The sequence below is a fragment of the Perissodus microlepis genome, chromosome 4, assembly GCF_051167445.1.
Source record: "Perissodus microlepis isolate ML-2025 ecotype Zambia chromosome 4, ASM5116744v1, whole genome shotgun sequence".
In the NCBI taxonomy this organism is placed as follows: Eukaryota; Metazoa; Chordata; class Actinopteri; order Cichliformes; family Cichlidae; genus Perissodus; species Perissodus microlepis.
The window spans coordinates 31,046,785-31,074,145 of record NC_140464.1 but is presented as its reverse complement, the minus strand read 5'-3'; the positions used below and the strand labels follow the sequence as shown (position 1 = coordinate 31,074,145).

The 27,361-nt window shown below is 42.6% G+C and overlaps 1 protein-coding gene across 1 annotated transcript; it reads left to right on the top strand.

Annotated features, from left to right (window-relative positions):
* The first annotated feature begins 510 nt into the window (after window positions 1-510).
* carhsp1 (calcium regulated heat stable protein 1) lies at window positions 511-26,994 on the top strand. Its single transcript, XM_084927044.1, has 5 exons — window positions 511-694; window positions 21,398-21,556; window positions 22,744-22,852; window positions 23,654-23,776; window positions 26,404-26,994. Exons 2-5 carry the CDS (start codon window positions 21,475-21,477, stop codon window positions 26,564-26,566), a joined length of 477 nt encoding a protein of 158 aa, XP_084783170.1. The 5' UTR covers window positions 511-694; window positions 21,398-21,474; the 3' UTR covers window positions 26,567-26,994.
* Window positions 26,995-27,361: the final 367 nt, after the last annotated feature.

The following is a 27,361-nucleotide window of genomic DNA, read 5'->3' as shown; positions in this document are numbered from 1 at the left end:
GACGGAAAAATCGAATCAAAGATATACTAAAAGACGGGAAAATCAAGCATTATTAATTCAAAAGTGTTTTATACTATGTACAAATGTGCGTTATATACAATGAGTTTACATGTAATATTGAATTAATCCTGTGTACCCTCAATACAGAAATAGGAAACGATAGAAATAGATAATTCATTGCATGGCATTCAGAAGCTTTAAGGTTTCAGGAAATAAACAGCGTGCAGATAATGCTGTTTATTATTCCCACACAACACGAGTTTGTCTATTTATTTGAAACGTAATAAAATGACAGTAACTTGCATACAAATGCAACAAACATAACATAAACATTTTATTTATTCCCTTGTTCTTGTAAAAAGTGGTTTTCTGTATAAAATAGCCAAACAAATCCGCTTTGCGTGTTGTGTCGCGTATTTACGGCTGCTCGTTTTTGACGTCCCGCTGTAGCGCCTGTTACGGTAACAGGTGACGTCACTCCGATGGTGTTACGCCCATTGAGAAAAAAAGAAGGAAAAAAGGAAAAAGAGCGAGAGAGAGTGAAAGAGTTTACTCTGCTGGACTCCGGGAGGCTGAAGCTCATCCTCACCACGCTCAGCGGAGGAACAAACCCGCAGCACGACATTAAACTGTTCAGAGCTGAAACTTTTCCAGCTTCAGAAGAAACGTCAGTGCTGAAGTTGGAGGTAACAAGGTGAGACTCAAACACCAGCAGCGCAGTGCTGCTCTGCGAGCGCGCGGCTAATTTCTGCAGCAGCTAGCTAATAGTTTTTGCCCCAAGGAAGCTGTGAACTTTACACCTGCTCGATAAATACCGTGGTTTATATAAATGAGCTCAGCGGACGAAATGTGTGTTTTTTTTATTTAAGCTCGTTTGTATTTGTAAGTTACTGGAGGCGCCAAAGTTCACTGACTTCCACAGTCTTTGCTTTCCATCAAGGATCGCGTTTTCCTGGCGCGAGCTGGCGTTCATTTCCTTTGGGGGGTTGGGGCTCAAAAGCATGCAAGGGGATACCAGTCTGAGCTAAGTGTGTGTGTGTGTGTGTGTGTGTGTGTGTGTGTTTATGAAAGTCAGAGGCTTTCATTCAGAAACTTGAAAAGGCTTTTTCTCCCCCCCCCCCCCCATTCAGAGCTAATGAAGTCCTGGAAGACGAGCATCTGTGGGCGCTTAAGAGCCGCATGATATTGCCAGTATCTATCAGCAGCTCATTATTAGACAAGTGCGTGTTTGTTTTTCTCCGTGTGTGGGTGTGGGTGCATTAGCCACAGAGGACAGCAAAGGCGGAGGATCATCCTGTGTTTTTGAGCCCTGATTCCTGCCTGTTGTTGGTTGAAGCAAGAAAAATATCATTAGATATGTTGGTCAAGAGATATCGTTGAGTTTTATTGTTTGGTTGTGTGTGAAGAAGAAAAAATCCTCGATTTCTAAGGAAAGGTATTGACTGGCTATCATCACAGTTTCACTGAGGATGTGGTTTTCAGTTAAAGGCTGAGGTCTCTCCAGAGCTGCACACAAATTACAGAGCGAGTTGCAGGTCTGGGTTTTATCCAGCACCTGTATGTCTGTGTGTATTTTTAAACTGTGTAAGACCCTCAAACTTCCCCCAACGTGAAAATAAATTTCAGATGTATTTCGATCTCTGCCAGTCTACTTTATCGTTAAGTGCTTTATTGTGGTTTTTCTGTGTTATTGAACAACTTCTCAAATGTCATGGTGTTACTTTAGATGGCCGCTGAAGTGGAGTTATTATAAACACTGCATTCGATGTCAGCTTGACTGACGTGATGATTTAGCACGTTGTGTCAAAATATGAACGCCATCCTCGACCAGTAAAACTGCACAGTAGAATGCAGTGAAGCCAGTAGACACCCCCTGCTGTTGGGTCTGTTTGGATCTTATGCTGAGCTCTAACAATTCTGGATTCACTCATTTTTTATTGAGTTCTTATTTATTGAATTATCAGCCATGTCTTTCATAAGGTTGAGGACAACTTACTGTGAAGAAACCACCCCAATAAATTTTGGAGGTGTATAATCAGCTGCTTCTCAGACTCAAACTCTTTGACTGCAGCTGGAGATGGGTGTGGTATTTGAACCAGCTCTCCACCTGCTGTAGGTTCTGGTCAGAGCCTCCACTGTGTTTTACACACGGCGGTGGATACTCACTCATTTGAATGTCGGCAACACAAGCTGTAGACGCTACCCTCATAGACGATAACGGTGCCATCAGGCCACTTTAACTCTCACCAGTGGATTTTTTTTGGGTTTTTTATGGCTGTTCCTTTTACAGCTGTGAAGCCAGAAGGAGCTTGTTTGAATGCAACATGATCGGGTGTAATAATCTCCCGTGAGACAATGAGAAAGACGTGTAATAGCATAAAGAGGACACAGCAAAGAGAGGAGGGACAAAAGCAGATGGAAATCCAAACTGTCTGCATCTCATTTCAAGTCTTAATTTTATCTGTATCGAGTGTAACGCTCGTGTGTTTCTGTAGCAAAGTGCAGTAAACATGACGGTGCGTAACTGAAGGTGGAGAGGGAAGCCGGCGAGCTACAACTAGAAGATAAAAGAGAGCTGCTAATGTTTTGTGGCCTCTTTCCTGTAAAGTTGTGTGTGTGTGTGTGTGTGTGTGTGCACGAGTGAAATGCATGTGACTGCATTTTGCGCAGTTATGTTTCCTGTTGTTTACCTCGGGAGCAAATTCCACGCAGGGTAGGGAATTATGACTGGAATGGCTCTGGCAATCTATGCCTGGCACATCGCCGCTCACACTTTGGAAAGTAGGAAGCACTTTGTTAAACTGGTAAATCTAACTTAAGATTTGCATGCAAACGTGTCATGGCTGGAACTGTTTGCAGTCGGGGCACACAGCGATACTGCTGGCTTCCTTTTCTGCGACTCTTTCTGGGTTAGCACAAGCCATCTTAGCGGTCGTGGCTGAATATCCATGGTGTTTGCATGCAATCATCAATCAGATTTTGTTTTTCCAAACTTTTCAGCCAGACAGCTTGTCAGTGATATTTAGTTTGGACTAATGCTGCAGCCTGAGGAGGTGTTTCCTGTCTTTGTCCCAGCATTCGGGCTGGTTATGCAGTGAGAGAACAGTCTGTGGCAGAGGTCACACAGACTTTTATTTTGGTGTTGGTTGGACTTCTTTTCAGTAATGACTTTTCCTTTGCATCTGTGCTCTACCTGGATATGTGTGATTTTTCATAATCATTAGCTGCTTCTCATCTGTATTATTTTTGTAAGAAATTGGCTGTTAACTACATTGAGTGTCACAGTAGTGTAAAAGCTGTGTATGCTGTGGTGACTGTGTCACACATTGAGTTTGTTATTTAAATATATGCAAAGTATCTGAAAATCTCACGCCTGTGTGTGCTGATATTACTGAATCATTTACCTGATAAGGATGGACAGCTGATAGCATGTATCAATAACCATCATTAGAACTGTTTAACTGACTGACCTGTAATCATGTCAGCGTGCTGGATACTTTTTCACACTTCAAGTTTTGTCATTTGGAGCTGACACATAAATCATACTTTCGCATACTCACTTGTAGGAATGAGTGCTGCCAGCTTGCCATCACCTGTCATGCGATGCCTGTTAAATCCTGTCGCTAGCACCGATTGGAAGATTTGCAGACTGTGTCACCTGGAGCTGTTAGATCAGTGGTAGTCAAAGTGATGGCAGTAGCTAGCCAGTCAGTGACATTTTTACCTAATTTCCCCAACAATGTCTTAAAATGATGTCATCATTATTGAGATGACATTGTTTTCTGCCTCATTCTATTTTCACATAGACACCTGCAGCAAAGATGCATCTGAGTGCATGCAAATAGATTCATGCGTGGACTGGTTTGTGTGTCTGTGTGTGTTTGGAGTGGGAATACTGATCTGTCATCACATGACAGAAAGCAAGAGGATATTTTTGACTTCTGACTGCTGGTTTGATTTACATATTAGAGTGTAACGTGACTGCATTTGCAGAGATGCTTGTCTGCCTCATCTCTCTGAATTTATGTATTTATTGTGGCACATTTCTCTCACCTATATGCTATTGTGGTTTTTGTGTTTTGGTCTCACACTGGGTTTAATGGAGGGTGTAGAGCAGTGCTCTGATGGGTCCTCGTCTGGCCTACGACGAGGTAGATTTAGTCTGCAGTGCGCGACTCAACCATCCTGAAATGCACATTTTCAAAACAAACACAGACGACTGAAAAGCTTACTTTGCATTAGCTGGCTCAACAAATCCTAAAAACCCAGCTAGGTAACAAGTATCATGATGCTAGCGATCAACTTTCCCTGTTAAGCCGGCCTTTCTGCTTCAGGTTGCGAGCGTGCTCTCATAAAAATTAGCATTTTGCAAACGTTAAAACGTTTTGGGACAACCCCCCAAAATGTCATTCTTCTTAAACCCGAAATGGTCCCTGTGTGCGCCGCCTACTCTAGTCAGACGTTATCAGATGATAACGTGTTGCTGTTTATTTCTAAGATTGCTGCTGCACATTAGGGCTCTGAAACTTTAAGCTGGATATATTTAGACATTACATGTTAATGTCCCATAGCCTAATAACAGAGGCATGGAAATCACTTTAGTTTGCTGCAGATCAAATTGTAATATTGACTGAGCAGGTAATCTTGGTGTGTGTCCTCTGTTGTAGTAGCTGCAGTTCCAGCAGTGTGAAAGAGATTCCAATCAAGTACCACATTTATATGTTAATGTGACAATGCAATGCTTCACTCAGTGGTTTTAGTGAGATACAACTCAACAACTTAAATTATATTCCCCTGGAAGAGAATCTCTATCAAATTTAAAACATACTGTAAAGACCAGAAGAGTTAAAAACAAACCAAATCTATGAACAGATTTTATTATCAGTATAAGTTACCATGGTGATTTAGCCAGGTAAAAACCGAGCCTCTCTCGTGACGCAGAAAACTCTGATTTGAACCGAGACCTGGTTTGCTAATCCAGTAATCTGGTTTCATAGTACAGTCCTCTGGACTATGGTTCAGATCACCGCCAAAGCCCGCAGTACACTTTCTTTTATATACAGTTGAACAAAATGCCATGAGTGACTGGAACAAAGTGCAAGTATTACCTTGTATGTGTGCAAGCTTTCATTTCTCTCCTAAGGAATCTTTGCTTTTACAGGCCATGTGTTTGTTGTCACTCACCTCTGTAATGCTGAGAGTGCATTATGTGTCCTGTAACGGACCTCAGTAACTGCTCTCGTCTTTTTCATCAACCTAGTTGCTTTAAGAAGTGAGGCAATGGAGCTAGCTTTGTGTGGAAACACAGCTAGCCTGTTTATGCCACTGACTGTTTTTGTTGTTGTTTTGAAATGAAGATGTAGGGCTGTGCTCAGCCATTGTAGCAAGAGATACTTGTCCTTACAGGACAACAAACATGAATTATAGATTAGGATGCTGTGAATAAACAGAATATTTCTCAAACATATGCAGCAGTAATATTAATCCATCATCTCTGCTTACCTTTCTGTAAAAGTCATCTGACGCCACTGATGGAAACGTACAAAGCCAGCAAACAATTTAAATGATAATGGAGTCTTTATGCAGGTGAACTCCTCTCTCATAGCGCTTACGTGTATTATTCTTTGTTTAGACATGCCATGTTGGTTTGCAGAGACTTTCCTGGTTGACAAGGAGCCATGTGGGTGCGACTACATTAGTAAATACAATTTGCAGTAATTAAATGATACAATATTTGATAGAGATCATTTTCCTTTGATTTCTGACTGTGTTTGAGTAAATGTAGCCACCACAGCTTTAGAGCTGCTGGTGAGTTAACTTTGGCTTCGGTTAAAACGCTTTGGGACCCCCAAACCCCCCAAATTTTCTCTGTCAAGGGAGATGCATCCTGTGGGAAGCTGTAAAAGTATACATGTGAGCTGAGTGATGGTACCACAGGATCAGGTTGCAGTGTTTCACTTCGATGTGTGTATTTTGTTTGTCTGCAGCAGGTGAAGTTTTGAATGTGCAGCAGGGTGTAAAATGAGATTCTCTAGACCTCCAAACATAAAACACACCTTACTTAATAAATATACAAACACATTTTATCCCCCTGATCTTACAAGCTTTAAAGTTTCATATTTGATATGCAAGTAACAATTACTGCGAGGACATCATTAATCACAACAGGTGATCAATCAAAATGTGGCTCTTATCCAAACTGTCACCAGCAATAAATCTGTGCTCCATTCAAAGAAAGCTGCATTGCTCAGTGACCCCACAAGCTCCCCTCACTCTTTTGTTTTCTTAGCCTTTCTCACACAGCTACAGTTTCTCGTCCTCACCCAGGCCTGCTTTTTCCCGTCTCCATGTCTGCCACCGGCTTTGCTGTCCAAAGTGTTTTAAATCAGCCTGTCTGCCAACAACCCCCAACTTCCCCACATGCTAACTTCTAAGGCAGCTTTTTTTCCAACTAGCTGGGGCGAGAGGGGGAACGTCCAGTTTAATGGGCCGCGACGCCAAATACAGGCATAACCCAGATTCACCCAAAGGCATGTACGCGGACGAGTAACGCCTCTACTAAACGCTGACATCTCACAGATTCCAAAACTGCAAATTTCGTCACGCTCCGAACAAAATTCACCGAACCAACCATAAACGAAGACCAAAATTACGCATCGCATTTGGAAAAACAGCAGCACAAACTTTGTCTTACTTGTGCTGTCTTGCATCCAAAACAAATGTTCACCGCTTCGCAGTGACGTTACCGTGATTCTATTGGCTCAAATGATTAAAAGGAGGGGTCAGTCGTGTAAATCGGGCAACAGAAGCCGAATTTACTGCTGAATTTAAAATGACTGATTTCAATGCACAAAAACCGTCATGTTTTATGAAAATGTGTCAACATCTGAACGTCGATGTTGTAACAAACTGTAGCTTTATCTGTCCAAAGGATCAACGGGAATTATTTCCGTATCCAACATCGACCTTTTGGGTGTCAGATTTCTTGCTGGATGCTCTGAATGATGAAAGTAAATGATTACGGGGGAAATGGATTCACTGCAAACTTCATTTCAGCATTGTTATTAACAGACGTGTGATTTAACGATTGATGAGAGAGCTTTGTGAGCAGCCAGCAGATGTAATTTTCAGTTTCTGTGCCCTTATTGTAGACATAATGAGTTTAATTGCTCGTTGTTTGTTTCATGTGTTGTGTCCAGAGCGCTCTAATGGTTCTGCATCCATCCAGGAGCTGATGATTGCTACCGCTGAGAAACACAGACTGCCTATTTTTAGTGGATTTATCACAATGAGAACATGAATCCACGTTTGCACTTTGAAGTTGAGACAATATTTGAACAAATATTTCATCTTTTTGGATTTAAAAAAAAAAAAAAAAAACAGATAATGAACATGGACAAAAATGTACTCGACTACTTAAAATCAGACCTGGTGCTCATGACTCAAACCACCTTAGTTTTAGTGCAGAGCCGTCTTATCGAAACACTTAAACATTTACGACCTGCTCTTATCTTTCTCACTGAAGCGAGAGACTTAATCACTCAAAAATCTAAAGAGCTCTCAGAGGTCAAAGACGTTTGGATGCCCTTCAGTGCAGCAAAGGATGTTCATTCAGGTCGAGAGCAGAGTTCACCTAAACCTGTTTTCTCAAACCTTCTGTTTTTGAGCAGTGGCTCCTAAACACTAAACAATGTTGTTGCTGCTCTTCTAGCGAGTTTGGACTCTGTTAGAAAAATAAAACGAGTTTCTGAAACATAATCAGTCTGCGAGGACAATTTAATCCCAAATGCATAAAACCTGTTGATGGTTGTTTACGTGGATATACTGCCATGTTATAGAGAAATACCCATGATTCAGTTATACAGGTGTCAGTTTGCTAATCCAGTATTGATCTAGCAGTATGTTGGTCTTTTGTTGTCCCACAGCTACAACCATCAAATCTGCTGGTCGTTTATTTCAAACCATATGTTTGAATCCTCATAAATGCAACCGTCACACTTTAGATATGTTGTATGTATATATCTAATCTATATATTTAAAACAAAAAACTTTAATGAGTTAAGTGATATGAGTGATTATTTCTCCTTTGACCTGATCTTGATATGATCTTGCTTACCCGCTGCTTTAAGTTCTCTTCAAGCGACTGTAACTAAATTACCCAAATCACTGTTTTCAGGAGCTTGTGGTTGTTGCAGTGTGGAAATTGCACATCCAAAATTGCAGTGGAGCAGAAGTGGCATCTGACGTGATTGTGTCGGTTTTTTATTGGCTGTTGCAGCTGTGATTCTGGGCTTTGAAAGCCAAGCATAAGAATCCCAGTACATCAATAACAAGCAACATTACTGTATGTTGCCGTGAGTCTGTGCTGCTGTTTAACTGGATTCCAGTGTAATATGTTTCATATATGCTGTGGTGCATGTCGCATAACTGGTTTGATATTTATAATTTCAGTGTTCATGTAACATTAGGTGGATTGTTACATGTTACAGTGAAGAACCTTTAAAGAAGACGGCGTTGCCGAGGGGATGTTGCCCTCTTTCTTTAAAGATCCATCAGCTTATGGGAAGCTCGGCATCCCTTTCTGTTTCTCCAGCAGTCTGTGCATCACACTGTCAATATTTTCCAGGAGATTTAGCCTTGTAAGATAGACATGGGGAATGTCGGGAAGTTAAGACCCTAAGGAGGAAGAAAAATACTTACACATGGTGTTCAAAGGTTTCAGGTTTCTTACTTTCGATACATCTTTCTATAAAGTTATCTTTTATTTTTTCTTATTGTTTTGGGGCCAAAAATAAAGTCAAATCATTATAAAAGATGCTATAAGAGGAGAATGTCGGCTGCCCAGATGAGCGTGAAGAGATTCAGAATGCAAATCACACATGGCAGTAAAAGCATTTCCCCTGTCCAGTGACTGAACAGGTCGCTTCCTTTTTCCTACTTTATCCAGGAAGAATCACCAGCTGTGGTTATGACACCCACAGGAGAGGGCAGAACTGTGAGCATGTTCGCCTGAAGAAAAGGAAGAATGCTTCAGCTCCCCAGTGCAGTTTTCATGTAAACAGAAGGATAATCTGAGACTGCAGCTTGTACAATATAAACTCAGTGAAGACCTGCTTGTAAAAAGATTGTTACAAAGCCTGTAACAGTTTTGCACAGTATTGCATTAGGAGGCAAAAAAGTAATAATTTAGTTTTGCTTTATTTAAAATTAAGCAGATTAACAACAAAATATATATTTTTTAAAAAAGCAACAAAATTACCAATTGAATCAAAAGCGATGTCGTGACTCCTCACCTGCTCTCGACCACAAGAACACATATGAATAAATCACTGCTTCAAATGAGCCACTTCTTTTGATTTCTGTGTAATGATCCTCATCAATATACAAGAGACACGGTGCCTAAAGCCCATGAAAACATTGTTTTTATGCTTTTTATTTTTTAAGCAATGTTAAAACAGTATGCTAATGTACCAAAAAAACATATAATTATTTTGCAGGTGGTGTAATTCTGACACTTTGTGCACCAAGGACAGTATAATGCTGTTTGAGTCCAACTCCTTTAAATCAAGAAAAATGTAAACCTCTGTCATATGAAAATGAAACTGCAGCAATTTGATTGAAAAGTGAGTTGTGCTGTTCACAGTATAGTAACTTAAAAGAAAGCTTGAACTTAAACAAACCCTAGCAGCCTAACTGACCCATTTTAAAACGTATGTATTGTTTCAGGTCTGTGTCTGGGTGACAGTGGGTTCTGAGAGGTGGGGGAAACAGGGGTGACATGCACCTGGAAGCTACACAGTGGATTCCTGGGTGCATGGGTGGGTGTGGGCTCAGGCCTGTAGCTGCATTCATACGGCTCCTCGTGTAAACAGGTGTGAAGCAGGAGTTTGCTGACGGTCATGGTCAGCCCTCACAAGTTTGCGTAATGTTTAAAACACCAAATCCAGTGACGCACATCGAGGGGGTGAGTCATCAAATGGAGAGATCGGGACCATCTTTTGCCATCACACACATGCAATTCACTTTCGGCCACACACGCATCCACAGTACCACAAACACACCCACAGTGGCTTCCAAAGAGAGCTTCATATGTTACGCTTAAGGTTGCTTTCTGCATTCAACACAGGCTCATAATGTTTGTAAAGCAGATTGCGTTATTCTTTGTGTGCGTTATTCTTTGTGTGTGTTATTCTTTGTGTGCATTGAGGTCTTCAATAAGGGGCCTGGAGCCATTTGCATCCGCCGTCCACTTCATTCATCTCGACCGCTTAAGAGTGGAGATGCAACAGTGACTCTGCCTCCATCAGCTGCAGCGGCTCAAGGTCCTCGCAGAATGTCGCAGTGCAGATGCAAACATGTGACCGTGGTTTATGTCAGCTAGGAATCTTTAACTCAGTGAGACCAGTGCGAGGGTACCGGAGATTGAAATCACACTCCCCTTAAAGCGGTACATTTAAGGGGCTGCTTTGTTCATAACTTTATACCTTCCTGGCACCTCACAGGGGCGAATGATAAATGAGTGTTTTGTTTAGGGGGAGCTGAGCTGTTGATGGTTATTGTAGCTAGGGATGTGATGGTTATTAGCTGACTGAAGGATTCAATATTGCAACCCCTTCTTGGGTTTTTTGTTTAAATGAATTAGTGATGTTATCACTACATTACAGCGGTTGTGTAACGCAGCAGACACGCGCCTGCAGCTTTTTGATCTATAAAGTATTTGGATGCCTTTTGTCAAAATAAGCAGACATGTGGGGTTATGGGTGGATAATATAGCCTCGAAATAATATCGCAGTATTTCAAGAAAATATTTCTATTGATACAGGAAAAAATGTTTTGTTGGTGTTTGCAGGCAGCGGGATTTATAACGACTTGTAAGGTGTTATAGCCTCGCCTTGTCCCAGTGTTGTGCACATGTAAAGGTGTTGTATTGTTTAAGCAATAATATTGTCATATGGCATTTTTTTATATCATTGAAAATTTATATAATCTGTCACAACCCCTTATAGAACAGTACATAATAACATATGGATATTGACCTATGAGTAAAGAAGGCTGCTAATGCTCTCACTGCTAATGCTATCCACGCTCTGAGTAACGAAACCCGTTCTTTTAATTTCCATGTAATAAATCTAAAAACAGTCTGGATGGAGGATTCGTTAGAACAGAAAGGAAGTCGCGGTGTTGACGGCTCACTGGCAGTTTTGAAATGTTAACTATTAAGCTACAATTTTAGCCACAAAGAAAAAAAATGATCCAAAAATCTTTTCCTGTTTTTGCTGTCTCACCTTTAACAAGAAGACTAAACCGGAAATGCTCCCATATAGTTGACGAGCCACACTTTACTGGATAGTCACCGTGTTTAACAGCTCACTAGGAGCGCTCAGTGTGACATGTTTGTGTATCGTTGCATCGATGTAATAGTAAGACCAGCTTTCTTTTTGTTTTCCTCGGGATTCTAGGATTTATAGTTTTTAATCTTAAAAGGGTAACTTTAGTTTCGTAACACTGAATACTGGTCAAGCTGCATTCCTATTCTCTTGTTCATGGTCGATACTCACACTATGACACCAGTCTTGCAACATTACAGTTAGCAAGAAAGCTAAATGGTTCCTTTAAACAGCTGCTTTTTATTGCCAAGTGCAGCTTTTGGGCAAAGCTAAAGGTAAAATGTTTCAATCTGGAGCTCAGAAACAAAGAGGAGACTGTTCTGAGGTCAGTCACCTGGACGTAGTTGTGTCACCCGCAGTTACAGTTTTCCAGCCTTGGACTCTCCAAGTTTCTGCAAAGTTCCTGCTAATTTCATGTCCTTGCTTTGCCTTTGTGTCATCTTGTCCTCGGGGACATTTCATCTTTCTCTGCCCCCCAGTGTGAACGAGGAACTGAGTGTACCTCTGAGAGAGCAGAAGGGAAGCAGGGGGTAAAGAAAAAGACGAAGCAAGGGAGAGATGGAAAAGCAGAACTAAAATCTTTACTTTCCCACATGGTTATCCTGTTATATCAACTCTCCTTTTCCTTCGCTCTTCAACACATTTCCATCTGTCATCTGTTTCTTTTTTTTAAATGCACACTGTACTGGTTTGACCTCATGTTTGGTTTGATTTCATTTTCTCCTCTTCCATTTCCTGCTCTCGTATCTCGATTGGATAAAAGGCCGATTGATTGTATTCGATGTTCGGAGCCGGATATTCCCACAAAAGCTTTCAAAGCAGAATTTCTCGTCTGTCAGTCTCTGCACTGTATTTTATGCTCTTGTGTCTTTGTTGGTCCCTGTTTCACTGGTTTTTCACACATTTTTAAAACAAACCGTAGGCCACAGTACAGGCAAGCCACACGTCACGTGTTAACTAAACATGCGGTGTAGTGAGGTTACCGCTACGCCCAACAAACGCTCTGCAGTAAAACTGCTGTATGATTTTACACTTTGGATTTGTGCACATTAACAACAACGTGTCCACTAAAGCAGTTTGGGATGTGTCACTTCATAGTCAGGAATCTCACCTGACATAACTAAGAAATCCAATGATCCCAAAATTCTGACAACTTCGTGGAGGAGCTCCAGTCAGCCACCTGTTGCTGTGTTTATCTGCACCACCACCTCATGAAGTCAGGCAGATTCTAGACCGGCAACCTGCATCAATACTTCCACGCTTATGTAAATGCCAGCCCACCTCCGAGAGGGTCACATGATGTGGGATGACTTATAAATGTGCCACCGTTGGTGTGAATGATCAGCGTCAGTGAGCTTTAACATCGTCACAGTTAGCTAATCATTAAAATTACAGATATGAGAGGCATTCATTTCTCGTGTAACCCTGAGCTGAATTGCAAATACATTTATTTCCAAAATCTTGATGACTGCAGGTAGAATAAGATTAGAGATTTGTCTTCTGTTCACCCTACGAGCTCCTCCAGGTACTTCAAGCCTAATTAAATTTACTGGCACTAATACAAGGAGAACAGTCCTGTGCAGCAGAAAAACTGACGGCTCTTGAGCAGCTAGTACAGAAAATCAGCACGTAGCGCACTTGCTCTTATAGAAATGTCAGGGACCGACACTGTAACACTGAGATCTCTGTGGGTGCAGCTCAAGATGAACAGACGTCACCTTGAGGAGGCTGAAACTAAATGGTGACAGAATCTGTATGCATGTGTTTCTGACTTGTATAGTACAACAAGCTCATCACATGGATGCTGTTTATCACACCAAAGCTGGCTGTGTGTGGGATTCGGCCTGGCAGACGATGTCTGTGTGGACTGTGTGTGTAGCGTTGGTATTTGCTGTGTCAGCAGGGTCTCTGGTGGCGTGTTGTTCAGAGAACTATCATGGAAAATTCCACTGGACATGGGTTTTATCTAGTGTGTGTGTGTGATGATAGAGTGGCTATTGTTTGAGTTTGTTAGAGAGACTGAAGTGGTCCCACTGGATGGCCAAAATCTATGCAAATATCTTGTGTTGAAAATATTGTTTCAGCTCATCTATTCTTAATGCAGCCGTTCATACCAACCGTGTAATTTCACTGGACGAATTTGCAACATTTCATTTTTCCAAGCTTGATTGATTTATGGTTTTTGTTTAGTTTTTTTAAAATACAAATAAACTGATCTGACCAGTCAAAACGCGCTTCAGTACTGAATATACAATGATATTTAAAATAATACATTTTAACCTCCGATACACAGCTACAAACTGCTTTGGGTAAGTCAGTTCTCTATGGTTTCTCTGCCTCCTTAGATACAGTATCAACTCTGCCAACAAGCGCTGAAACTGCCTCACTGACATCCTGAAATATGCATGAAATCGGTGGTTATACAGCTTCAAGTCCTGAATCAAACCGTGCTGCCTTTGCATGAGATGGGATGAACCCAGAATCTCAGTTTCTTCTTTTTTTCCAGAAAAAAGCAGAAAAGTTAGACACTAACTAAACTACAATGCACACTAGCCATACACTCCAAACATGCTAAATGTCACAAATCTGTCCCCTCAAAAGTCTGTCCCTTCAAAATACACAACTGCAGCCTGGGATACAGCGGACAAGAAGTCATTCCTGTTGTCCTGCATGTCTGTAGTTTGAATTGAAGCAGAGTCAACGTGTGGACTGCAACACACACTAGGATGCTTATGTGTCCGTATATGTGCAGTATATGTATATGTTACTAAATTTCTATCAAACTTAATCTGCGTCATTACACTTTGATGTTTCATCAGCATCGCAGCAGGTTACTAATGCTTTGCGACACAGACTCACATGGCAGCCTTTCGAATTGATAAAATTAGAGTCCGGCTTCTTCGTAGATTGGGTGCCAATAAATAGAGCCTTCTTAGTGAGTGACAGCTGGATGCCGTCTTATTTAAATCTCTGACGTCTGGAGTGTGGCGTTCCCCTGAAGATATGGACGTAGCCAGGTAGGGCTGGCACGAGTAGTCGACTAGTCACGATTACGTCGACTATCAAAATCGTCGACGACTGATTTAATAGTCGACGCGTCGTTTGAAGCTTTGTAAGATCCTGAAAGACGCAGGAATAAGTAGTAGGATTTAAGAGTGTAATAACGGACTGAAACAGAAGATGGCAGCACTGCATGTACAAGGATGCCAGCTGCCGTTAAACCCCGAAGAAGAAGAAGCTGTGTCCCAGAATTCATAGCGCAGCCCAGCTCAGTTTACAACAATGGCGGCAGCTACTTAGTTTTAATATTACTCTTATTATTCTTTCTGGGTCACAAAATAAACGTTTAACATATTTTCAGGCGAGAATGTAGCTGTGTAAACCTCAAATATCTGCTCAGTTTATCAAGACACCACATATTTTCAAAAGCGCTCCGACGTTTTCGGAGACGTCTGTTACCCACTAGCTCGATAGTTAGCCGGGGTTCAAGGCTAACTAGAGCCGTGAGAACACCGGACTCCCGGCAAATCGTTTTCAAACCCACCGTCGTCTTTCGCTACTCAGGTTAAACATGATATATAAGTCACTTAGATAACTTGTTATGTTATTGTTTGGCTTTTTTAATATTTTATTTGTTCCTGAGTAAATCGGTTTGGCTGAGATTAAAGTTATAGTTTTTACACAGCTGAATAAACGTCAAGCAGACAGCTGATCATCAGAAGTGTGAGATGCTCGAGAATTTACTCCGGTATCCCGTTATATTTTAGATAGCAAGGAGTTTATTAAACTTCACCGAAACAATCTGCAAATTTCATTAAAATTTAACAAACTATCATCTTGTCTTTATTTTTAGTTAGCACATACCTTAAACACTTAAAGCTGTAAGCTAATGATAGTTATATAAGAGCAGATGCTGCTGGTGCAATAAGCTGTACGTTTTACGTCCAATGGATGATGATCTGATTAGTCGACTAATCGCAAAATTAATCGGTGACTAGTCGACGATCAAAATAATCGTTTGTGGCAGCCCTATAGCCAGGTTTGGGGTTTTTTTTCCCCAGACCCGAAGGATCGAGTGTAAGTGATCTGCTAAGGCTTTCAAGCGACGCACAATCACAGACGAAGATTTTCCCATCGTTGACACCATTTTTGACACCAAAATCAGAGTTACTGTGGGATCATTTAAGAACAATAAAATCTGTGGATTCCTTTGAGTCTGAGGGGATAAAAACATCACTATGAAGCATTTTGGATGTAAGAGTGTTCAGATTTCAATAGATGATGACGAGGGCTGGTGGACTAATCTGGCACCTCTGAGAAGTTATTCATGCTAAAGGGAGCAGTAATCTCTGAGGTCAAGGCTGCATTCGCTTATACAACTAAAGAATATTGCAGCTTTAATTTTCAAACATTAATAAAAACAATGATAATGTTTCTGTGTAGTTTCACCAAGTCTGACAAGTTTTCAAGGACGATGAAGTGTTTTCTTATTCAAATAAATATTAATCTTAACAAAGCAACGCATCCCTTGGATCAGCGGTCCCCAACCCCCGGGCCTCGGACCGATCCGTGAGTCGTTTGGTACCGGGCCGCGAGAGTTGAGGCTCAGGTGTGAAATGTTTGGTTTTCAGGGTTTTTATTGGTTTTCAGCGTTATTTTGTTATCATTTTTATCGTTAACTCGGTTTTCCTGGGTCTTTTCACGTGTGTTATGAATAAATCTTCTTTTTTTCGGTACCGGTACTAGTTTTATTTTGTTGTATTTATCCGCGACACCTTAAAGGCCGGTCCAAGAAAATATTGTTGGGCATAAACCGGTCCGTGGCGCAAAAAAGGTTGGGGACCGCTGCCTTGCTCTATACTTGTAGCTTGACTGTATGCACATACACACTTTTAGTGGCATCATAAATTGTCCTGTTTGTCTTCGTGAGCAGATGATTCCACACGTCGGTCAAACTGACAGTAAGCATAAAGATTTGACTCTTAGCTAGCAGCCTTGTAGGAGCCGACTGTAACCTTCGTTCTTGTGTTGCAGAGAGTTCGATGCCAGCTGTGGTTTCTGTGACTTTCCTATAAAGATCGGTGCATGCATGTCGGGTCTGTTATCGTGTGTGGCCTCCTCACTGTCCCCTGCTCTTATCTTGGTCTCCTCACGTTTGCTTCACACCTCTAATGACTCAGCATTTTTATTTTAGCATGGAAAGCGAGTATATTTTCACATTTTACCTTATATTTTGAATCTACCTGGGGTATTTCTTTTTGTTAAACTTGATTAGTGTTGCATATATAACCTGCGATATACTGTGAGAAAAAAGGGCCAGTTTTTACAATAACATTATTACAATAATGGTTTTTGCTCCCTTTTTATAAATGGCAAACTTCCACTGCTGGTACATGAACGTGTTCAGCTTTACTGTTTTTACAGCAGCATGCCAAAACGCACACACCATCACACACTTTCTGATGCCAGTCTCCAGTTCCACCACATCCCAGAGGTGCTCCACCTTTGAGATTGAGATCTGGTGACTGTGGAAGCCACTTGAGTTCGGCGAACTGATTGTTATGTCCCAGAACCTGTTTGGCATGATTTTGTGTTTGTTTAGCGTCTGAGATCAGACAAGAGCAGGGGTGCTCAGGGTGGCCGAAGCAAGGCTAAAATGAAAGGAGGCAAATATAAGTTCACAACTGAAACAATGATGTAAAACACATTAAGAGTAGTCGTGAAGAGTCACGGGAAGTCCTCCAGGAACCTGAACTTGGTGATGCACAACGGTTCAATTCAGTTTCACTTAGGTGCCAAATAACAACAACAGTTGCCTCAAGTTGCTTTATATTGTAAGGTAATGACCCTTTAACAATGGAGAGGAAACCCCAAAAATCACACAAACCCCCTATGAGCAAGCACTTTGGCGACAGCAGGAAGGAAAAACTCCCTTTAAACAGGAAGAAACCTCGGGGAGGGGCGGGGGGACACAGCACCTTCTTCCTGTAGTTACTTTTGTTGCTCCTGTCACAGAAACATCCAGCCAATAATAATAATGGCCTGAACGTTATTTCTACTGACGCATTTTGCTTTGCGTCACTTGGATTTTGCTCTCTGTAATCACAAACTCATGATTGAGACCAGAGTGAAAGAACTACAGGTTTGAAAATGCTGGAAAATTATGACAAATATTCATTTTAACAATTCAGTTCCAGCGTTGTTTTAAGGAAGAGCCCAGAGCAGAGTTTGTAGTGTGTTATGCAGGAATGTGATCGTGGCCCTTTTAACAGCAGCAGCAGTAACACGAGGTGAGCTAAATCTGCACTCGCCTTATCTTGTTTTCCAACCTTTCCCTGAGTGCTTTGTCTTATCTGCCACTTTTTCCCTGTTCCACCTCCTCCCCTTGGAAAGACCCTCTGTTTTGTTTATGTCTGTTCTCTCAGTCATCCTGTAAAAGCTTTTCCTTTTTTAACTTGAGCGGCTTGCTATTCCTTTGGGAAGGAGGTTGCTTTGGTCACAGTGTAAACAGAGGACTGACAGACGTGTTGATGGTCATAAAGGAAGCGCGCCGTCCTGAGGGGCTGTGATTACATTAACCTCGTGTCTATTGAGTTAATCAGACACCGTGCTCGCTCGGAGCTGTGCTTCAAAACCGTAAAGTGTGTAACTGCTGCCAGCGCGTGTAGCTGGTTCTTAACACAACTTGCTGTGTGCTGAGCAAACTTTGATAAATATATTGGGAGGGGAAAATGCTCATGTCAAATGATCAAAGATTAGAGTGCCAATCATGTTCAGATATTTAGAGCGTGGTGCTGTAGTTTTTGTGTTCATTGGCAATAGTCTGTCCTGTTTTGGTGTTTTTGTTTATCTGCAGCTGTTCCAGAAACATCCACAGTTGTTTTCCAACCTTTCAATGGCTGTTATTCATCCTCAGATTCCACTGAGCTCATTAATCCATCTGAACAAGCATCCAGCTTTGATGTGCCTTTGTGCCAGACTCTTCTCTTAGGAAGATGCTTAACTTCTATATTGTTATAATGCAAACTGTATTGTCCTTTGAGTGTTTTTGGGGCGGGCTTAGTGAGCAGGTCTGACTGTGAAACCACATGCTTATTGGTGAATAACTTGTTTGACAAGTCATTAGAAAACAAGCATGTTTTATAACATGGACTCTTCTTTTTGGCCAAAACCAAGACTTTTCAAAATGACATTTTATTCAGTGTGACCCAAGGTGACGGTCTAAGCAAATAAAAGTTGTTTTCCCATTGGCTCCTATAGGACAAAGATATCGCCATCATGTGGCCTTGAGATAGAATGCAGCTCGCTCGACCATCCCTCCAACAGATCAGACTCTTCTAGCCACCTCTATATTTGTGTTGACCCGTTCATTTATTTTTAAAAAGCCAGTTTGATTACTTTTATATGCTGCTAGCTTAAGCTATACCAGTATACCATAAATTACGAGTAGATTAATATTCTATAAGAGCGAGCTGAGCGTAAAAGCGAAGCTCTCAATTTACCGGTCGATCTACGTCCCTACCCTCAGCTATGGCCACGAGCTGTGGGTAGTGACCGAAAGAACGACATCGCAGATAAAAGTGGCAGAAATGGGCTTCCTCCGAAGGGTGGCTGGCCTCTCCCTTAGAGATGGGGTGAGAAGTTCGGCCATCCGGGAGGGGCTCAGAGTAGAGCCGCTGCTCCTCCACATCGAAAGGAGCCAGCTGAGGTGGTTCGGGCATCTGACAAGGATGCCTCCTGGGCGCCTCCTGTCCCATCAGGAGGAGGCCCTGGGGCAGACCCAGGACACGCTGGAGAGATTATCTCTCTCGGCTGGCCTGGGAACGCCTTGGTATCCCCCCAGACGAGCTGGAGGAGGTGGCTGTGGAGAGGGAGGTCTGGGCTTCTCTGCTTGGGCTGCTGCCCGTGCGACTCGGCCCCAGATAAGCTGAAGCAGATGGATGGAGAATATTCTATATTCTGAAGTCTGTATCACAAAAAATAAGTTCTTGTGAGAATGTGTCAGTCTCTCTCATGCTGCGTGTTAAATGTGGGGAAACCTGATTCTCCCCACGCTGTCCAGAACTGCTGTGTGAAAACACCTTTGCACCGTGGGAAATCTGCTCCACTTTCTTCTGCAGCTTTACTCAGAAACACTGGTGTTCGCAACCTCGCTGAAGTTCTCCTGGTTGTATTTGTTTAACATTCTTGCGTCTTTCTCTTTTCTTCTTCTTTTTTCTTCTGTTTCAACTAGAGATGGCACCATACCACTTTTTTATGTCCGATACCGATATCATAAATTTGGATATCTGCTGATGCCGATATGAATCCGATATAGTGTTTTTTAATCAATAAAACTGTTTTTTTAATATCTTGCTGCATTTGTATAAGTTCAAACTGAAGTTTAAATAAACAACAACACTAAAGCTAGTCTGTTATACCTGTATGTAAAAAGTACACTGCACCCAAAATATTTCATAGTTCAGCAAAACTGATCAATCTAATAAACTTAAACCTGCTCCATCCTCCCTGTTCTGGTATTTTAAAGAGTAAGCAACCTAACTAATAGGGCTCTAAAACTCCCAGCAAAAAAAAAGGGAACCACCCCCCACCCTCCACCTCATGATGCTTAATCGATGTAATCAACTTTAATTTGATGCAGTGTGAAAAAATAAATAAATAAAAAAATGCACAGAAATCAATTATTTTTCAAGAGTAATTAAATAGATTCAACATCTTTCTTCAACAGAACTGCAGACTGCACAGATGGTGCCCTCCCAAAGGAAAAAGTACTATAGCTTACTAGGGTATATTAGACTTAACAGTTACTATATACAGTAATGGACTTCTATACATTTTACATCAGATTAAAACTTTGGGTGTAAGATTCAGATAATTATTTATTAAAAGCTCGACATTTTAAATGAGAATAAGAAAGAAAAGTATGTCTTAGGGCATGAACAGGGAAAAGGGGGCACAATCGGCCCCCCTGGCTAAACTTTGCTAGATCCGCCCCTGCACAGTTACCATTGCACAGTATTATATTAACTGCAAACTTAATATTAAATAAATTCTAACAACAGCTTATCAAGCTTAAACGTGCTTCTGTTGTTCAGCTGCTGGTTTCCTCTTTCTGGCGCGAAGTGAGACAAAAACAAAGATGAGAGACGGACTCACAACAGAAAAGCCGATCAGCTGATCATTGATCAGTTTCATGATTGAAGTAGCAGCAGGAGAGAGAGAGAGAGAGAGAGAGAGAGGCAGTCGCTCCATATATCGGTTGTTAAGCTTAACGTGGGAATGCTTTACAAACATTCAGAGATGAACTTACACGCTTGCTTTACTTCTCTCTGGGAAAACTTCCTCGGAGATGAAATGCCGGTTTGGTAGCGAAGCTCCAAATACGCACAGCCGCTCTATCACGTGACCACACTGCTCCGACGTGCTACGGTTATGAGCCGAGTTACGCCGTGTCGCAAGTTTTGTGAGGTGCTTTTTTGATATTTAATGGATCGGATTACATTTTTTATTTCTCTCCGATATCCGATCCAGTAATTTACGTCAGTATCGGACCGATACGTAATATCGGATCGGTCCATCTGTACTTTCAGCGATACAGCTGTAAAGGAGAAGCCGGTGCACGTTTTCTTTTCCACCTTCCCCTAATTGCTTGACGTGCAGTCGAGGGTGAGGTAATGGCTGATATTAGTCCTGGGCTGAGGTGAATAAGGACACTGTTGTTCTTCACCGTCTCTGTCAGGTCGCATCGGCGTGTACTCAAACTACTGTTGCCACGGCAACGAGATCAATGAGCACAGATTGTTTTTTACTTTTTGCGGGTGGGGGCTGGAAGTGGGATTTGAAGTAAAAAAAAGTGCATGTAACACCTGGGTGAGACTGGCACACTAGTGTGTGTGTGTGTGTGTGTGTGTGTGTGTGTTAAATGGAGAGAGTTAGGTAACCCTGTTCTTTGTAAGCATGCTGTGTGACACGCTCTAAATCTCGTCTGTCATCCTCCTTTCCTTTCCCAGGTGGTTAACACGCTCTGCTGTGCTCCCTTTTGAGCCGCCCATCCTCCCTCCTCATCCTTTACTCTGCCTCTTCCAACATGTCCTCTCAAGACACTGCCATCAAGGGGTCTCGACCTGTGACCCCTCCACTGCCTTCTCCAAGATCCCCGCGGTCTCCAGGTATATACATAAATACACACACACAACACCCTCTCATGTGTCACCTGACATTGAAGATTTTGCTCATTTTCAGAGCAAAATCTATCAACATCCTACAATGTGAATGGCACATCAGCACTTTAACGAGATTAGCCTCGTCCATTTTGATGAAATTTGATCGCAGAAACTCTAAATGGACCTCAGTAGTTTGTATGGCGCCCACGTGCTTGCCTGACAACATGGGGGAAGCTCCTAATGAGATAACAGATGATGTCAGGGCTGATTGCTTCCCGGATCTGGACCAGAGCATCACTGAGCTCCTGGACAGTCTGAGGTTCGACCTGTTGGTGTCAGACGAACCCAAGCATGATGTCCCAGAGGTGTTCTGTTAGACTTAGGTCAGGTGAGCGTGGGGCCAGTCAAAAAGATGAGCAAGGGAAAATCTCATTGGCCTCCACCTTGTTTCAGAAGTGTGTATTAGAGGGGTGATTGGTACAGAGTCAAAATTCAAAGTCTCCAGAGAAAACAAAGACACCGATGGACCATTTCCACATGCATGTGCCAAGTAAGTGCGCTATCAGAGTAAGCTGTCCCAGTGTCATGGCCACATGTGTTAACAGGTGTCTGCTCTCCAACTGGTCTATAATCATTTCTTCTGTATTAGTGATGTGATGCTCATCATGCCAGTTGATGGGCCTGTGCAGTCCTGCTTCATGGCTGGAAATATCAGAGTTGGCTGTGAGCAAATTAAGTGTCATCAGAAAAAACTAGCACAGTCATTTACATACAGAGTAAAGGAGCAAGGCGAGCTAACACAAATAAGTATGAATTTAGGAACAGTGCACTGTTAGAGCGCTCGCTATAAACAGATCAAAGTACGAACAGCATGTGTTGCATTGATGTGAACCTACTGTGCCAGTTAACCCAGTTCTTGTTAATATTATAGTGGTGGTGGGATGGTTCACTTATAATTAAACGTCCCTGATGCTGTGAGATGTTTAATGTGACTGATTCATCGTGTGAGGGCGTCGAGCTCTCGAGGTGGTTTACAGGCACGGAGGAGCATTAGCATCTCTCAGTCCGAGGCCACGGTTCATTTATTTGCACATGTATTACAGGCGCAGTTTCCCTGCTCTAACCGCTCGCCCTGCTGTAGCGTGAAATTTGTTGCAATGTAACACACTGAGGATTTTTTCCCCCCACTTCAGAATCTCTGCACCTCCCGGCCTGCAGACACAGAGATCGCTCGCCTTCCCCTATGAGAGGCGACCTCATCCCCAGCCCTCTGCCCACACGCAGAAACAGGACCTGCTCAGCGTGAGGACACACACACGCACACATCTGTAGACATTAACGAGAGGAAACAAATTCACAAGCCAATGAAGCGAGTGTAATATTCGCTGCTATGAGGCTTGTTGTCGTTGCTGGTCAATAATCTCGTGCTGGACGCTGCATGGTGATCAGTTTGTTAATCAGACTGTCAGATTAGCATGTTCAGTGAGACCCCCACAGCTTTCATCGTTCGTGTCCTGGAATTGCCTCTTCGCAATAATTCATTGTTACCACTTCATGCAGCATTGAAGCAGCAAGTGTAAATGATTAATATGTGCTGATGCAGACAAACAGCAGTGCGTGCCGGCACACAGTCTGCTCAGTGTCACAGTTTGTCAGCTGCTCTTCAGAAGACTCACTTCAAACATGAACTTTTAAACAATGAGCACATGCATTACTCTGTATTTTATGTATTAGCACATGTATTTTTTTCACTCTTGGCTCTGTATGATGTAAACAAGAGTTTATATTCTGTGAATCGTGCAAAGCTACTCTGGTTGTTGAACATAATAAGATCTGCTTCAAAGTAAATATGTTTTTAAAAGCTCACTCAGGGCCAGCCTGGCGCTGTCTGCAGGTTGCCCTGCAGCAGTCCTGACTCGCAGGATTGGATCTCCTGGAGAGCAGACAGGACGGAGCCAGCTGGTTAGCAGCCAGCGACCTTTCAAAATAAAGTGCTTATTTCATATATGGCGGGTCTTACGAGGGATCTGCTTCTGCTGGTTCATCGGTCTGCTCTGTGCTCACGTCTCCCATCCCTCTCTCTGTAATGTGCTTCCTGTGTAGGACGGCTCGTGCATCGGAGGGACCCGTGTTTACTGGCGTGTGTAAATATTTCTCGCGCTCCAAAGGCCATGGATTTATCACGCCATCGGACGGGGGCGCGGACATCTTTGTCCATATCTCAGAGTAAGTGTGTGTGTGCTTTGCGGATTAATGTGTTCGTGGTCAGGTCGGCGTGGGGAAGCACCTGTGGTGTGGAGAGTGCCTCACGCCGTCGTTCTGTGGGTGAAAGGTCAGGATGTGTTTATTGCTCTGTCACTGATGAGGTGTGTAGCTTTGGTTTGAATCACTGATGTTAAAGTTTGTCAGCTGTCTGTGTAGGAGTGAAAGGAAACGCACACAGCAAGGCGACGCCGAGCGTAGGAGCAGAATATCTGATGACCTTCACTGCGGCACCTTTGTTATCACCCACAGGCCTGAAACACACAGACGTTAGCGGCGCACGAACACTTACACACCTACGTTCACACAAACAGCTCATTGGATACTTTTTAAGCACAAAACAATAAAATAGTTCACGAAGCGTTTGAGTGACTTTTCCACGTGTTTGTCGAACATAACAGGACCAGGCTCATCCTCAGCAACACAATAACACAGCCTAGTGATGTTTATTGATAATATGTTATTGATATATTGATATTAACCTCGTGCCCTCCTCTGGCGTTTTTCTTTTTTAGATTTAGAGATCATTCAGACTGTTGAAGCTTCCCCCTTTGCTCTGCCATCTATACTCTGTTAATGCGTTTTGCACCCTTTGACACAAATGCACAAAATCTGAACTCCTCATGCATCTTTTTTTGCCCCTTAATCAACTTGAGCTCTTATCAGAATCTCATCTAATCGATCGTTTTCTGGATTGAACGTGATTTTTAAATGCAGACTTGATTCGTTAGCCTTCTCTGGTCCTTCAGGTCATAAATTCATTCTTTTTTTTTAAGAATGATCCAAACTGTTGACTCAGCCGGTCCTAAAGGCTTTACTATCCCACTCAAAGGTTTGTTTTGGTTTGTCAGACTTTGTGCAGGCGTCTCTATGGGCCTCATAGTAATAAAACATTTCAAATGTATGGTTGTGTTATGAGTCGGGGTGTTGAAGTGCAGATTCTCAGCTGTAAGTAAAGGAGCTGGTGAAGCTGTTGCATAAATTGTTAAGAAATTGGGGCCATTTTTATACACGCTCGCCTGCTAAAGTTGTTTCGTGCATATTGGGAGGATATGTTTTGTTATTTCTTCATAAATAAATCAGCTGAAAGATCGTTTCATTTCAAGTGTGGGACTTTTTCTGCAAACTCAAAGCACAGGGTCTAAGGAGCTTTCAGTGCAAACCTGTAAGTGTGCAGGAGTGAGAAGGAGTTTTGGGCCACATCAGCAGTTTGGTAGGTTGTGAGGTAAAGAACTACTGCAGCACTTCTTGCCAAGCTGGTAAGTTTGGCCTTAACATCCATGAAAGTGCTGGATGATTGTGAAATCCTTTCCAAGGTAAAGAAAGCCACGTGAAGAAGACTGTTCAGGAAAAATCTATATTATTATTTACCAGTGACAAACCAGCACTCAGCATGAAGTGGAAAGAAGTTAGTGAAGCTGAGACGCCGACCAGAGTGCAAGAGGTCACCTGTGATGGCCCTGGTTTTCCTGCGACAGGAGGATCTGGCGAAGGCTTCCAGGGGTGGCAGAGGGCAGGCATTGGTTTTTTGGGGGGGTCGGTGTTATTTACCCTCTGCACAGCCTTCCTGTTCTCAGTAACGGCCCCTGCGTACCAAACACCCAGGCAGGAGAGGACGCTCTCCACTGAGGCCAGCAGCAGCTTTCAGTTATTCTCCCTCTGGACAGAGAAAGTGCAGCTGCTGCTGGGCCTCCTTTACCAGGGTGTTGGTGTTGTGGGGCCAGGTGGGGGGTGTCAATCAGACTTGTTAAAGCAGCCAAACATGTTTGGCCGCTGCAGTATTTGGTCAAATAAAACTAAGATGAGCCTGTACCAATAGGACCGTAATTAAAAACAGAAAAGCTCACACAGTGGAGACGATGTAATGTGTTGCATTCCTGCAAAATCTGAAAAATAAGCCTTTTATTGATCATGTCAGTGTGTCTTTGTGGTCTCTGTGTGTTCAGCGTTTAACTGTCTGCACTTTGAGCCCACACATCATATCTAAACAATGTTTGTCACAAAAATATCCAGATTTGTGATGTTTGATGCTGCTGGGTTTCTTGAATAACCAGATGAGCGATGAGTCGTGCGCATAGACGGATATGAAAACGAAACCACACGAGAAATCATGGCTCGTTCATTAACTTTACACTAAAATCTACAAAGAAAGCCTGAGAGCTGTTATAATAATACTGTTTCTTATTATTGTTCATGTCCTCTTCAACAGGAAGTGTCTCATCTTCTGGAGTATCGTGTGTTCTTAAATCAGAGAGAGGTATGCCTTTTTAGGCTCTCCTCTCCTTTGCTCTGTGGCTAACTTGTTAAAGTAGAACATGAGTGAAACAAACTGGGTGAATGGAGTCAAATGGCCACTTGAGAGGCAGAGTGATCATTTGTCTCTACAGCTGAAGTACTTTTACCTAACAAACCTCTGCTGATGAGCCTGAGCTGTGTTACTGGTTCTGTCTGAATCAGCAGTGAGCACAAAACTGTATTTGATTCCATCTACAGCTAATCCAGCACTCGGGAGGCTGAAGGAGGACAAATGAGTTCAGCGTGTCTGTAAAATCCAGCTGGGTTTGAACCCCTCTGTCTCTCTGTCTCCTCAGCATCGAGGGCGAGTATGTGCCGGTGGAAGGCGATGAAGTGAGCTACAAGGTTTGCTGCATCCCTCCTAAACTCGAGAAGATCCAGGCAGTGGAGGTGACCATAACCCATCTCAAACCTGGGACCAAACACGAAACCTGGTCGGGGCGCACCGTCGACAGCTGAACACCTGAACCGCGCTGGTGGGAGGGAAGAGGAGTGGGTGGAGTCAGCATGATGGGGGGGGGTGGAAGAATGAAGTAGGGGGGGATAAAAACCTGGGAGTGGTGGAGGAGCCAGAGGTGGTGCATACTGTTGGTTTGAGTGGTATGTGAATAGATTTCAGAATAGAGGGGGAGACTTCACGTTAGGTTAGACTTTTAGATCCCTGTTTAAAAAAACTGATAGTGAGATGTTTGAAAAAAGAAGAGTTTTCACAGATTTTAGTTTGGAAGAGCTGAACCGGCCGTGGCTGCTCCCGTGGACCCAGCGCCATGGGGTTATTCTACAAACTCCACTGTGAGGCGTGCTCCTCTGCTTGTGCCTGCTTCTATCATGTGTGTTTGACATGTTTGGATGGCTCAACAAGTGAATTAAAGAACTTTCACCTGGTACGACTGAGTGCTCCTCATTTTGTTTTTATGTTTCAGCTGTGTGATGGGAAGGGTTTTGTTTTGTTTTTAATCTTTGAGTTTCAGCTCTGTGTGTGTTGAGTTGCATTAAGATCAGGACCATAGCAGGTCAGCCTGTTCTGTCTGTTCATCGATCCCACACGCTTTGCAGCTTCTGGGATCGATGCTATATTACACAACCTCTCATAGGAGGAGGCGCTGGTCTTTTCTTTGACGGCTTCATTACTAATCGTTTTCTATACTGTGAATAAACACGCTCTGTGACTCGTTGGCATGTTCTGTTCATGAGTGGGGCATCATTATCCATCTCCTTTTGTGGTGCTTTGTCAGATCTCGGCTGTATGAGTTG